Source organism: Engystomops pustulosus, chromosome 2, assembly GCF_040894005.1.
Source record: "Engystomops pustulosus chromosome 2, aEngPut4.maternal, whole genome shotgun sequence".
NCBI lineage: Eukaryota > Metazoa > Chordata > Amphibia > Anura > Leptodactylidae > Engystomops > Engystomops pustulosus.
In genome coordinates this window covers 96,471,244-96,485,923 of record NC_092412.1, presented here as the reverse complement: position 1 = coordinate 96,485,923, position 14,680 = coordinate 96,471,244, and the positions used below count along the sequence as shown (strand labels likewise).

Below are 14,680 nucleotides of genomic sequence, written 5' to 3'. Positions count from 1 at the left end.
TTACACGCACACGCACTCACTCACTCACTCACTCACCCTGCTCTTACACGCACACGCACTCACTCACTCACTCACCCTGCTCTTACACGCACACGCACTCACTCACTCACTCACCCTGCTCTTACACGCACTCACTCACTCACTCACCCTGCTCGCACACGCACTCACTCACTCACCCTGCTCTTACACGCACACGCACTCATTCACTCACTCACTCACCCTGCTCTTACACGCACACGCACTCACTCACTCACTCACCCTGCTCTTACACGCACACGCACTCACTCACTCACTCACTCACCCTGCTCTTACACGCACGCGCACTCTCTCGCACATGCAAGCTTGTGGCCGTACATACTTCCCCCATAGACGGCAATGTCACTTTAGTTCAGGCCAGGGGTGGGGGATAGGCAGTCATGCACAGGACTTATCAGGGGGTTTGTAGAGGGGATACAGTGCATCCAGCAGTCCTGCTCTAGAAACACATTAGCAGCAGCATGACAACACTACCAATCCTATTGCACAGGACTACTACTCCTATCCTGTGTATATGAGCACAGAACAGTACTACTACTATTCCTATCCTGTTAATATTTGGGCACAGCACTACTTCTCCTATCCTGTATATATGAGCACACTGTCGCGTGCACTGCGTTTAACTATGAGACCTTCTTTTTTTTTTCTTTTTTTTAAAGAAAAGAGGTCTATATGAAAGTTTAATTAGGTAAATATTATTGAAAATATATATGTATTAAGTGTGAGTGTATCTCATTTATTTTTTAAATTATTTTGACAAGTGTATAGTGACAATGAATGAAAGGAACAGGAAATGGAGAATCATGCCATAGTACATGTAGCATCTCTATAGCAGAATCCTGCTGTGCTGGGCATCAGTAGGTGCAGGGAATGTTTGAACGCTGCATGTGTAAGGAGATGCTGAAGCCCAATAGAGAAAGGCAGCTGCTTTGCATTATGGGATTTGTGATCAACTGCCTTATAGGCCCCTCCCACATTTACTTGTGGTACAGAATAGAGGCTGAACAAGCCTTGAGAAAACAAATAAAATGTATTTCTAGTTCCAGTGATCCATAATGAATAGGTTGTTATGAAATATTTTGCCTTTGGGATCTTTTTGAAGCAAGTTGAGTTGTGGCATAACCCCTTTTAAAAGCGATTATTCAGCCTCATCTTTTTCTCCTACATCTACAGTATGGGGGATAAATTGTGATTTGTGGTAGTCTCATTAGTGGGAAGCCCATGGGTCAAGAGAGCAGGGATCCGTTGCACCCCAAATGAATGGAGTGGCAAATTAACATGCATTCTACCACTCCATTCACTGTCTACGACACTCGCAAAAGTAGCTTAGTGGTATAGGAGCAGATGCAAGTGCAACCAGCTGCCCTATTTACTTGGGTGTACAACAGGCCCTCTTCTCGTGATCTGTAGGGATCCCAATCGGCAAGTTATACCCTATCCTGTGAATAGGGTAAACTTGAAGTGGGCCTATAAGCCCTTTTAAAGGGGTATTCCTATAGCAAGATTCTTAAATATATTTGTGATAACATTTTGGTTGTACCTGGTTGGATAATTCTCATGAATAGCTTCTCATGTCTGCATACTGTAGTGATCTCTTGTATTACAAGATGAGCTCAGACAAAGGCACTTCCTGCCAGCAAGCAGAACTATGCAAAGACTAAGGCCTCTTCAATACACGTCAATGCATGTCATATACACGCGCAGAACACGCACGTGAAAAGAGCCTTACTCTACGAGCTGCAGATAAGGTCTTTATAGAGCTGACTGTGTTTTATGGATTTAGGTGAGTTAGTAGAGCTGAGAGTGTCATTGTTTTATATCTATTTCATGGATCTCCTAATCCCTGATCTGTGTCTTTTTGTGTGTCAGATACTAGTACAATGTTTAGAAGTTAAAAAAGTGTAGACAAACCCTGAACCTTGAAAATCCATGCACATTGTCCGCTCACATAATCTCATAGCACTAGAGGAATCATAAAGTGGCTGCTTAGAGAGGCTTGCCCACACTCTGCTTATTGCTATTTTAGCTCCTATAACGAAGTGATGGTTAAAAAAAATTCCAGAGTAAAATTGTAAAGTACCATAAAGGGGTTAAAATGATCTTTATTGTGTAAACATCACCGGGGGATTCAAATTTGAGAACTTTCTTTCACGGGAAGCCCCTTTAAAGCCTGTCTTTTAGAACCTTCAGAAATCCAATTTCTACAGTAAAATATTTTATGGAAAAGTAGTATTTTTAGCAACTTGTGACTTATTCTCTGTAATATGTCTTAACATATTTTAAGGTTTATTAATGGACTTGAACACGTGCTTCTTAAACACTGGGTCATTTCTAACCCCATTGAAAAAAATCTGGCATCAGGTTTTCACCATTAAACTTATGTTTTAAGTTCCCACATACTGTGCCCCATGCGTTTTCTATAAAAATACCTAGCTCGGATCTAGCTAAAATCACTACCTAAAATTTTCTGGCACCTTGCCGGGCGACTCCTCATGTCACAAAGGGAATGTTTGAGTGATATGGTGCTTGTTTGTGACTAGCTGAAGAGAATTCCTGAGAGAGTTGAGCGAGACATTGGTTGTGTGTGACTCACTGAAGAGAAATCAGCTACCTCTACCCCCCCCTCCCCCCAATTTGCCAGACTTCGCACGATTTGCATATATGGAGAAATAACTTTGCAATCAGAATATGACCACTTTTGGGCATGAGGAGAAACAATTTAGAGATGGTTACATTGCTTCTAATGGCAGTTTTTAAAAATGTTTATTTGTGGGAGAGTAAATTTACTTATTATGTTTCCTTTAAGTAATCTACTGTGAAAACACTTAAAATACACATTGACTCTTCTGTGAGCTACTCACTTGTGTGAAAGAATAGTACAGTATGATTTCCGTTTTGTAAGGCTGAAACCCCCATTATGAATACTGGAAACAGTATGGTAACAACCTAAAGCTTTAATTTTTTATAATTTTTATAGATCATAGTTTACCAGTTGTTCTGGGTAACGTGCTTCCAATGATTGTTTGTTTGTTTTTCTTCTTACATCCAGGTATTTACCAGAGAGTGCATGAACCACTATCTCAGAGTGTTCAACTTTCTGTGGCGCGCGAAGAGGATGGAATATATTCTAACAGATGTCTGGAAAGGGCATATGTGCAATACGAAGTTACTGAAAAGTATGCCAGGTATGCTGTGAAAATGTCATATCCAAATTAGTATTGGCTTTTTTGTATACATGCAGTCCCGGGTTACGTACAGGAGAGGTTCTGTAGGATTGTTATTAAGTTGAATTTGTATGCAAGTCAAAACTGTATATTTTATAATTGTAACACCACACAAAATCTTTTTTGGATTTTATGATAATTGGATTTTAACTTCTTCCCGCACCCCCGCTACCCCGCCTCTTTAACCCTATAGATGCCACGGTCATAGTGACTGCGGCGTCTATTGTGCATTGTTACGACGATTGGCACACTTCATGCACGGCATCCAATAAGGACCCCAGGGTTGCCTTCACTAGCAGCCTGTTAGGATCATGCTTACAGCACGATCGAACAGTGCAGCTGTCAGCCTATGCAGGATGTAAAGGCTGACTATGTAATATGCTGCAATACATTAGTATTGTAGCATATCACAATGCACAAGTGATCAAATCATCTCCCACCCAGGGACAAAATAAAACTGTGATAAAAAGGTTTTAAAAGACCTTAAATTACATTTTTTCCTCTCAAGTCCCATCCCATGCCATAATCAAATAAAACATAAAGTGAAAATCGCTCACAATACACAACATATTTGGTATCACAACATCTGTAACAACTCGTACAATAAAATAAAATTGTCACTGAACCCATACGCCGTTGAACGCCGTAAAAAACCAAACACCCTCAAACAAAAAGTATGAAAATTTCACATCTGACCTCATAAAAAGTGATCAAAAAGTAACATTTACCCCAACATAATACCAAGCAAAAGTACAGCTTGTCCCGCAAAAAAAATAAGCTCTAAAACAGCTCTGTAAACAAAAAAAATAAATGTTCTGCTCATTGTTACATGGTGATGTAAAAACAAGTTGACCATAAAAAAGCCATATAAATGGGGTATCGCCATAATCGTGATGACCCATAGAATAAAGATAATACAATATTTTTATGGTACAGTGGACGTCCGGAAAAAAAAATGCTAAAAACCATAATCAAGAGTGAATGATTTTTTTTTTTTTTTTTTAACCACCACCAAGAAAGAGTTTATAAAATCTGATTATTATCTATTGAACCCCTTGTAAATGCTGTACCTGAAAAGTGGATCTCATCCACAAAAATATAATAAATTGCAAAACAATAAACATTTTATAGCCTGTAAAATGTGAAGATCCTCTGTGAATGGCGCCTCCTTCTCTTCTATGCCCGGCCGTCACCAACACATATGGGGCATCTTCAAACTCTGGAGGAATTGGGTATCACACTTTGGAGTTTTTCGGCATTTAATACTTTCTGGCGGTTTTTAATTTTTTTTTATCCAAAATGAATACATTGTCTAAAAGATATTACAGCTTGTAAATTACACCTCCATTTTGTTTTAACCCCAGTGAAATATCTAAAAGGTTAACACACTTCTTGATTTTGCACACATTGACGCGTTTAGTTTCTTAAATGGCGTGATTTATGGGGTTTTACTGCTATTTAGGCCTCTGAAGGTCACTTAAAAAGGAGCAGGTGCCTCTAAATAAGGGTTTTGCCGATTTTCGTAAAAATGAGAAAAATTGCACCCAAAATTCAGAACCTCCTAACAACCTAGAAAAGAGAAGAGGATGCATAAAACCCTATGCCAATATAAAGCAGACATTTGGGAAATGTTAGTTATAACGTTACTTGGGTGCTAGGACTATCTGCCTGAAAAGCAGAAAATTTTGAACATGAATCATTTTTAGAAATCGTTGCCAAATTTCAAATTTTTTCATAACTAAAAACAAAAGATGTCAAAATGTTTCTCTTACTTTGTTTTCTCGTCACACATTGTACTTCAATCTCAAAATCCCTTGGATATGTTAAATCGTTACAAAGTTATAAACTTCTATAATGACACAGGGCAAATTTTCAAAATCAGGCCTGGTCCTAAGGCCCTAAAATGGCAGACACAAAGGGGTTAACTTTTGGGTTGTCATAACAACCAGGATTAACAATCTAAATTACAGACACCTGTGATAACTGTTACAGCTGATCATTGAAGCCTGAGGCTAAAGTAGAGTAAATTACCAACATCCAGAGGGCTGTTTGTAATTAGGGATCGTCTGTAAGGGGTGTTCTTAAGTAGGGGACGGCCTGTATTTGATTTACAAAGCAACGTCGGCCAGATTAAAACCCCAGTTAGTAATATTACTCATATTTTATATACTGGGCACAAGGAAAAGCTGGAGCTTTTATTACAGTAATGTCACAAATGTACTATAATTGGTACACCGCTCCTGAATTCGCTATGACCCTGTGGATTTTTTTTTTTATCCTATTTCTTTTTTTGTTCTGAATGTCAATTTGTTACCGTTTCATAAATTGATGTCTGTAAAGTTGGGTTCTCATAGAAAATACTCATAGCAGATTTGCCACCCAAAGTTTGCTAACTGAAAGTGTAATACAGTTAGCCAAATTTCTTCCACACACACACCAAAAGAGTGATTTATATAGATATTGATATAGAGATGCATACTTTTCACAGATCATTAAATAAAAAATTGTTAAACAGTAAACCTTTCGTGTCTTAGGACATTCTATTTTTGTATTCTTTTCGTTATTCAATAAACTGTTTTTCCATTTACCTGTCACCACATTTGCACATGTACAGCTAGTGACACCTATAGAGCTCTATTAACTAACAGACTCCCTTCTTTTAGCTGAAAGTAGTTTTGCTTACATCCACATAAATTGCCTTTTATCTAGTGAAATGCAGTGATCAGCTGTAAGATGTATGTAATGAAGTTTTATTGATGATCCTTGATCCCATTACAGAAAAAAAAATTGAAAATCCAATTGTGACTGGGGCAGTAGGAAAAAAAATTGTCTGGAGCAACATTTATACAATTTGCTTACAAATTCAACTTGAATACAAACCTAAAGAACTTACCTTTTACATAACCTGGGGACTGCCTGTACTTCAGTGACAAATTGCTCACTTGTTCATTGTGTTTATAGGTTTTGTTAAATGAAATCTACCATCAAAATATCAAGTATGGATAAACTAGGGACTCTTGCTTATAGATCCAGGCACCGTGACACTGGTAATCTTCTTATATTTGTTATCTAAGGCTTCTTTCTATAGTCAACTTTTATAATAATGCTAATGAGTGAGAAGTGCTCTGAGGGGCGATACCAGAGCCCCACCATGCTGCAGATTCACAGGCTATCACACTGTGCATCAGCACCTCCCTCCCTCTACATAATTTTACTGGTCTGGCTGCAGCAGAGGAAAATTGATCACACAATGCACAATGTAACAGTCCGTGAAGCTACAGAATAGAGGGACATTGGTAACACCACCACAGCCCTTCTGGCTCATAAGTATAATTTTAAAAGTTAATTTTACAAGGAAGAAGGACATGGATAACAAATATAAGAAGATTTACCACAGTCACAGTTCCTGGATCGATCAGTAATTGTTCCTGGTTTATCTTGCTTGATTTTGATTTCCTTTAAAGGTATAATAACATAGTGCTGTCTAGAAAAATCTTAAGATATGTACTGTTTCTCATATTTCATATTTATACTATTCATTTACATTACAGAGATCTCAGGGGTGCTTCATCAGTGTCACGTCCTGGCTTCAGAAATGGTTCATTTCATTCATCAGATGCAGTATTACATCACATTTGAGGTACAGGATTGATTATTTTTACTTCAGGCATCGATTACCTTGTATTATTTGTTTCCTTAGTTTTTTTAATCTTAATAAATGGTTGCTTCTCCTGATTTCTTAGGTTCTGGAATGTTCTTGGGATGAGATGTGGAATAAAGTTCAACAAGCCCAGGACTTGGATCACATTATTGCTGCTCATGAGGTGTTCTTAGATACCATAATCTCTCGTTGTCTTCTAGATAGTGAATCGAGGGTAAGGTGTTTTTTTTTTTTTTTGTTTTTTTTTTAAATAAAAAAAATATATTTATATATACAGTACAGACCAAAAGATTGGACACACCTTCTCATTGAAAGAGTTTTCTGTATTTTCATGACTATAAAAATTGTAGATCACACTGAAGGCATCAAAACTATGAATTAACAGATGTGAAATTATATTCTTAACAAAAAAGTGTGAAACAACTGAAAATATGTCTTATATTCTAGATTCTTCAAAGTAGCCATCTTTTTAGCTTTGATTACTGCTTTGCACACTCTTGGTATTCTCTTGATGAGCTTCAAGAGGTAGTCACCTGAAGAGTTTTTCACATCACAGGTCGTCCTGTCAGGTTTAATAAGTGGGATTTCTTGCCTTACAATTGATGGTCCTAACCCCATTTATATCTACAATTTTTATAGTCCTGAAAATATAGAAAAGTCTTTGAAAGAGAAGGTGTGTCTGTACTGTATATGTATATGTGAATATATAATTATTATATTGTGTGTGTTACCCTATAATAAATGAAGCATTGTTCACAACAAAAAAGAAAGATAATTTGTATTCATTGTGCTATACCATTAATATATATTGGTTTTTTCTCAGACGCTGCTAAACCAGCTTCGTGCTGTATTTGACCAGATAATTGAGTTCCAGAATGCGGAGGAAGCAATGTACAGGGCGGCTCTTGAGGAGTTACAGAGAAGATTGCAGTTTGAGGAAAGGAAAAAACAAAGGGAGTCTGAGGTAAAATTTGTCAGTATAATTCTCGATCTAAATGCATCTTCTATATAAAGAATCACAGCTGAAACCTCCTCAGGTGCCCATGATCAGCCCTATCACAGAAGGCCAAGGGTGCGGTCACACGTACATTTTTGATACCATTTAGATACCGAATCAGAACACATAGGCGATTGATAACCTGCACCCGTTGTCTTACATAAAACACATGTGATTGGTAACCAGCACCCGGTGTCTTGTTTAAATAAAAACGTGAATGTGATTGGGCCGTGACACGCTCCTGTGCGGTTTGATTCCTTTTCTAAGCGTAATCAAAGCGCACACCCTCACCCGCATACCCCCTTTCTGTCTAGAATTCCATATGGAACATTTTAAGGTGAACAAACACTTTGAAAATCTTCTCCAAATAGCTTAATGTTGACATACCTTAGATTCTTCATTGAATATGATTTCTAGATTTTCTTTAGACCGAAGCTTTGCTCTTTCTGGGAGTTTCTATTTAGTAAAGTCTCTGAGAGGAGATTTATCATACACTTGTGCTCATTGTGTGCCAGTGTATGATTAAAGCTCACTCCTCCCAACAAGATTGATCTATCAGGCTGCTAAATCTAAGGCTGCATTCACACGAACGTGTGATTTCTCCTTTCCTGTATTTCCGTACTATATCAATTATTATATACCCGTAAATTTTCATCTGTATGTCACCATACCCATTCCGTATAAATTACGGTGGGCTGGCAAATGATGGATGTTTGACTATTGGCTGACTGACAGAATGCTCCTCCCACTTGTTCTGGGTACTGCATGTATATACAGCAGCATACGGTGCAGCACATATGCAACCTCTATTTTATATGTTCCCATAGACTTCTATGGGGCATATACACTCACCGGCCACTTTATTAGGTACACCTGTCCAACTGCTCGTTAACACTTAATTTCTAATCAGCCAATCACATGGCGGCAACTCAGTGCATTTAGGCATGTAGACATGGTCAAGACAATCTCCTGCAGTTCAAACCGAGCATCAGTATGGGGAAGAAAGGTGATTTGAGTGCCTTTGAACGTGGCATGGTTGTTGGTGCCAGAAGGGCTGGTCTGAGTATTTCAGAAACTGCTCATCTACTGGGATTTTCACGCACAACCATCTCTAGGGTTTACAGAGAATGGTCCGAAAAAGAAAAAACATCCAGTGAGCGGCAGTTCTGTGGGGGGAAATGCCTTGTTGATGGCAGAAGTCAGAGGAGAATGGGCAGACTGGTTCGAGCTGATAGAAAGGCAACAGTGACTCAAACCGCCACCCGTTACAACCATGGTAGGCAGAAGAGCATCTCTGAACGCACAGTACGTTGAACTTTGAGGCAGATGGGCTACAGCAGCAGAAGACCACACCGGGTGCCACTCCTTTCAGCTAAGAACAGGAAACTGAGGCTACAATTTGCACAAGCTCATCGAAATTGGACAGTAGAAGATTGGAAAAACGTTGCCTGGTCTGATGAGTCTCGATTTCTGCTGCAACATTCGGATGGTAGGGTCAGAATTTGGCGTCAACAACATGAAAGCATGGATCCATCCTGCCTTGTATCAACGGTTCAGGCTGGTGGTGGTGGTGTCATGGTGTGGGGAATGTTTTCTTGGCACTCTTTGGGCCCCTTGGTACCAATTGATCATCGTTGCAACGCCACAGCTTACCTGAGCATTGTTGCTGACCATGTCCATCCCTTTATGACCACAATGTACCCAACATCTGATGGCTACTTTCAGCAGGATAATGCGCCATGTCATAAAGCTGGAATCATCTCAGACTGGTTTCTTGAACATGACAATGAGTTCACTGTACTCAAATGGCCTCCACAGTCACCAGATCTCAATCCAATAGAGCATCTTTGGGATGTGGTGGAACGGGAGATTCGCATCATGGATGTGCAGCCGACAAATCTGCGGCAACTGTGTGATGCCATCATGTCAATATGGACCAAAATCTCTGAGGAATGCTTCCAGCACCTTGTTGAATCTATGCCACGAAGAATTGAGGCAGTTCTGAAGGCAAAAGGGGGTCCAACCCATTACTAGCATGGTGTACCTAATAAAGTGGCCAGTGAGTGTAGATCGGAAATGCACGAGAAAATAGGACATGCTGTATATTCTTTTACGGCTCGCTGGCGGTACAGTGTGCAATACGGCCATGTAAATGGATGGCCATATTGTCCATGAAATTGGGTCGTATGCAAACCATATTTTTCATATGTTCATGTGAATGCAGCCTAACAGTCAGCCTATTTTATTTTCAACTATTTTTACAACACTTTCCGAATGTACTCGAGTATAAGCCAACCAGAGTATAAGCCGAGACCCCTAATTTTAACACAAAAAACTTGAAAAACCTATTGACTCGAGTATAAGCCGAGGGTGGGAAATGCATTGGTCACAGCCCCCCGTTGTATACAGCCTGCCAGTCCGCCGTTGTTTACAGCCTTCCAGTCCCCTGTAGTACACATCCTGCCAGCCCCCTGTAGTACACATCCTGCCAGCCCCCCTGTTGTATACAGCCTGCCAGCCCCCCTGTTGTATACAGCCTGCCAGCCCCCCTGTTGTATACAGCCTGCCAGCCCCCCTGTTGTATACAGCCTGCCAGCCCCCCTGTTGTATACAGCCTGCCAGCCCCCCTGTTGTATACAGCCTGCCAGCCCTTAAAAATAAGATACTCACCATTCTAACGGCAGCTCCCCTACCATCTTCATGTCTGCGGCGGGTCCACGGCAGCTCCGTCTGCAGCGCCTCTTCTCCTTCAGGTCGGCTCTAGGACCGTTGTATGCCACCCGGGCCGTGCGTACGGAGACGTCGAGGTCCTAGTGCCGACCTGAAGGAGAAGAGGCGCTGCAGACGGAGCTGCCGCGGACATGAAGATGGAATCGGAGTATTGAGTTTTTTAATTTTTATATACCCGAGTATAAGCAGAGTGGGGAATTTTCAGCACAAAAATTGTGCTGAAAAACCCGGCTTATACTTGAGTATATATACGGTAATAATTTATTAACACTATAGTGTGAGTGCTTCTTTACAGCCATTCTGTTACTTAATATGTCGTTTCCCAGCCACGTAGCAGTCTTGGCGGAATCAGTGAGTTTGTGTAGATAAGCAGAGTGGCACCGGGTTTTGAAAAGAAAAGCCACATTTGGAGGTGTGTGGAAGATTTAGCCAGAAGGGACTGAAAGACGAATTTTATTTCAATCCTGAGAGACCCCTTTTACATGTTTGTATACAGCTTTATAGTAATGTACAAGCAGTTAACGTTTCTGCTAACATTCCACCAAATAACTTGTTTTATGAACTTATTATTATAGGGAGAGTGGGGTGTTACAGCTGAGGAAGAAGAGGAAGAGAACAAAAGGGTTTCAGAATTCCAAGAATCCATACCAAAAATGCGTTCACAACTGCGAATTCTGACTCATTTCTATCAGGTAAGTAGCAAAATGTCTTATTTTATAAACCAAATTTATTCTCAATTATTGTGTTTTTTATGTTGCGTTCTATATTTAAAAAGTTATATGAAAATCCTGCCTTTCACTCTGGCCACTATGCCAAATAACAGGCTAACACTGGACATCACAGACCAGAATAACACTAGAATTGCCTTCACTGGCAGATGATGTCACATCTTATCTACAGAACTTCCTGTACAGAGAATGCCTAAAATAAAGCTCCATCATAGGGCTCAGTAAGTCATCTCTAGTCTATTGGAGTGTATTTTCATGAGGCCAACATTAAATACATTAATGCTACAAAAAAAGAGGAGGCGAGATGGTAGGAAAAACAAACTGGTGATACATTCCCTTTAAGGAAAATGTGTTATGTCATTTTAGTTATTAAGTTTACTATTTTTGCTTTTATCTTTTCCCCTCTTAGGGTATTGTTCAGCAGTTTCTAGTTTTGCTGACAACAAGTACCGATGAAAACTTGAGATTTTTAAGCTTTCGATTGGACTTCAATGAACATTACAAAGCAAGAGAACCAAGGCTTCGTATGTCCCTGGGGACAAGAGGTAGACGTAGCTTACACGTCTAAGAGAATGATCTCTCGTCCTTTGTGTTGTGGACCTTCCGCTGGCAGAGGCGAGGTATATCCTGCAGTGTATGAATGGCTGAGCCTGTTCAGTAGATGCAATACATCTATATAATCCAGAGGTGGTTTTTGCTATGAATGAATGCTTATCTTACTCAAGAATGAAAATGGACTGCAATAGAGACTACAAAATGACTCTGCACCCATCAAGTTGTGTATTACAACTTCTGTACATGTCGGCGCACTACACGGTGATCACACAACCACCAGATGCTTGTTCTTGGCCCTGTAATAAACACAAGCAAACCAGACAATGTGCAGTGTTTTGCTTCTATTTATTGACTGTAGGGTTTTCTTGTTTGTATTCAACACACTGAAAGAATTTTTTAATACTTTGCTGTCAATTTTTGAACCAACTGGTTCACACTGTATATTTAGTGTTGTATATATGTTAATTTTTTTTTTTTTTTAATTTTGTGTCCAAATATTTTTCATGGGAAGACGGGAGGAGGCATCTTCATACTATATTGCAATTTCTTTAAAAAAAAGAAACCTGCTGCTTGAGGTTTATAGTTAAAGGGATATCCCACAAACATCACTTACAATGAGAAGCAGTCTCCCTGTTGGCCCACTTTAATTCAGCAGTAGTCCTATACCTCATCTAATGCTCCTTACAACTCTATGGAAAACCTAAGATGGCAGCACTCCATTATCTTTCCATTGAGTGGCAGCAGAAATGTGTGACCACTGCTCCGTTTATGATGAAGAACCAAGAATCTTCATTGTTGTGACTGACAGGACCGCTCTTCCTCCCCCCTAAGCAATCACATATTTATCTCCTATACTGTTAATAAGGCAAGAGAGGGACCCCCTTTAAGTAAACGAAGATTACCATTAAAGGCGATGTCCACTTTCAGCAAATAATGCTAATAAAGCTTCTATGTTTACTAGATAAAAATGTCCATGTCTGTGATACACAGAGGAGCACAAGCTGTTATTATCACACGACTCTGATTACTCTCTATGATGATAACGGCTTGTGCACCTGCCTGTCCATCACAGGCCATGGACAGGTTTCTTTCCACTGGAAAGTAGCGTAAAAGATTTATATAGCTGAGATCTAGAAAATCGTCACGAATTGATACAGAAAGTATATTGTACATTATATAACTTTTCTTTACACAAACAATATCAATTATTTGCTGAAAGTGGACAACCCCTTTAATTTTTTGTTTACTGGCTACTAAGTCAATTATGTTTGTTTCAAGTGTATCTCAGGGCATAAACAGAAAATATTATTTCTGCTAAAGGTTGTGTTGCTGTAGATGTCGAAGCCACTGAATGTGGCTTACACCGGTAGCATTGCCAGGCTGGAGGACACCTATATGTCTATTGATTAGGTTGCCACAGTATGTTGGTCTAGCCTGCAGCCTTAGGCTACTTACACAAAAATGTAGACAAAAAAAGACAAAAGGCTGGTAAATTATGTCGATAGCTTATCTTACCCCTTGAAGAGTCACATAATTGTTTTATATAGCAACTTATGGACAAATAAGGACAGCACATGGATGACATTTGGGAAGATGAAAAATAGTGATGCCATACATAGACTTCTATTGGAGGGTAGAGCCACAGACACAGGTAGGAATCTGCTCTGAGTTTTCAGAATTCTCCCTACAGATCATTGCTAAACACATTCATGTGTTTGGGTCCATTGAAATGAATGTGTTAATGTGGCATATAGAGAGGAAGGAGGGAAGGAACAGCATTGCGTGATACATGGGAGTAATGCAGCCTCCCATAACTCTGATTGTGTCCTATTAGTGCTGCAGAGTGCATGACACATCCATGTTTACTTCTTGCTTATCTTAGTTTTATATATAAATAAAATAAATGTAACATGATGTATCGTCTTCTGTAGTATGTAAATGAACAGCTTTGTCATCGCTGAGGGTCAACCTATTTTAACTTTGTATATTTTTCCACTGTAATTATTTATATATTACCGTTTTAGTTCTTTGTAATATGGAAATCACGTATCATTTAAATCCATGTTTTACTATGTCACAAAAAAACACAATAAAAAAGCAGTTTTTTTAAATGTTTGTTCCAGTGTATTACATCAGATTACAGTTTCTTACAGTTTATGATGACATTATGGTTACACAGTATGGTGTGCTGGTATTATTTGTACTGTGGTTTGCAATGTTCACATTTTTAGTAATATTTTGATGTCTTTTCCTCTGGTTCTAATGCTTCTAAAGGATAAATATTGTGCCTGGTGAAAAAACTACTATAAACAGTTTGATTCACTTTTTTCTTATGGTTAACACGTAGTTTAGAAATGTTAATACAAGCGAGTTACATACAAGATCTGTAGGTTTGTTCTTAAAGGGGTATTCTCGTCTGGGCATTCACATTCAGTTTCATATATATATAATATTATAACATTTCTTCAATTAGATGTTATTAAAAACAATTCTCATAAATGTAGTCATATTGTCCCTTAGAAACAAGACTGTGTTCTTGGATACTACCACCTCTGCTGGATGGATTGCACAAAGAAACAAAAGATTTTTGTATATGCAATGTCTGGGAGTTACTGCAGGTCCCACAGACGTCCTCCGGTAATGATTGCTGAAGCCAAGTGGTTCTGACAGGACTTAATAGCGCATGTCTGACCACCGCTTCCACCTCACATTTTGGCAGCGATCTCGTTTCTAAGGGACAACATTTTAT

General features: G+C 39.3%; 1 protein-coding gene across 2 annotated transcripts in view; it reads left to right on the top strand.

Moving 5' to 3' along the window:
* The window catches only part of TUBGCP3 (tubulin gamma complex component 3), a 58,439-nt gene extending 46,036 nt beyond the window's left edge, over positions 1-12,403 (top strand). For both annotated transcript variants that reach the window (XM_072135584.1, XM_072135583.1), the window contains exons 17-22: positions 3,086-3,221; positions 6,812-6,900; positions 7,004-7,135; positions 7,745-7,885; positions 11,224-11,340; positions 11,786-12,403. In XM_072135584.1, coding sequence (XP_071991685.1) covers positions 3,086-3,221; positions 6,812-6,900; positions 7,004-7,135; positions 7,745-7,885; positions 11,224-11,340; positions 11,786-11,944 — 774 coding nt within the window. In that variant the 3' untranslated portion in view covers positions 11,945-12,403. The remainder of the gene's footprint in view (positions 1-3,085; positions 3,222-6,811; positions 6,901-7,003; positions 7,136-7,744; positions 7,886-11,223; positions 11,341-11,785) is intronic.
* The last annotated feature ends 2,277 nt before the right edge of the window (positions 12,404-14,680 follow it).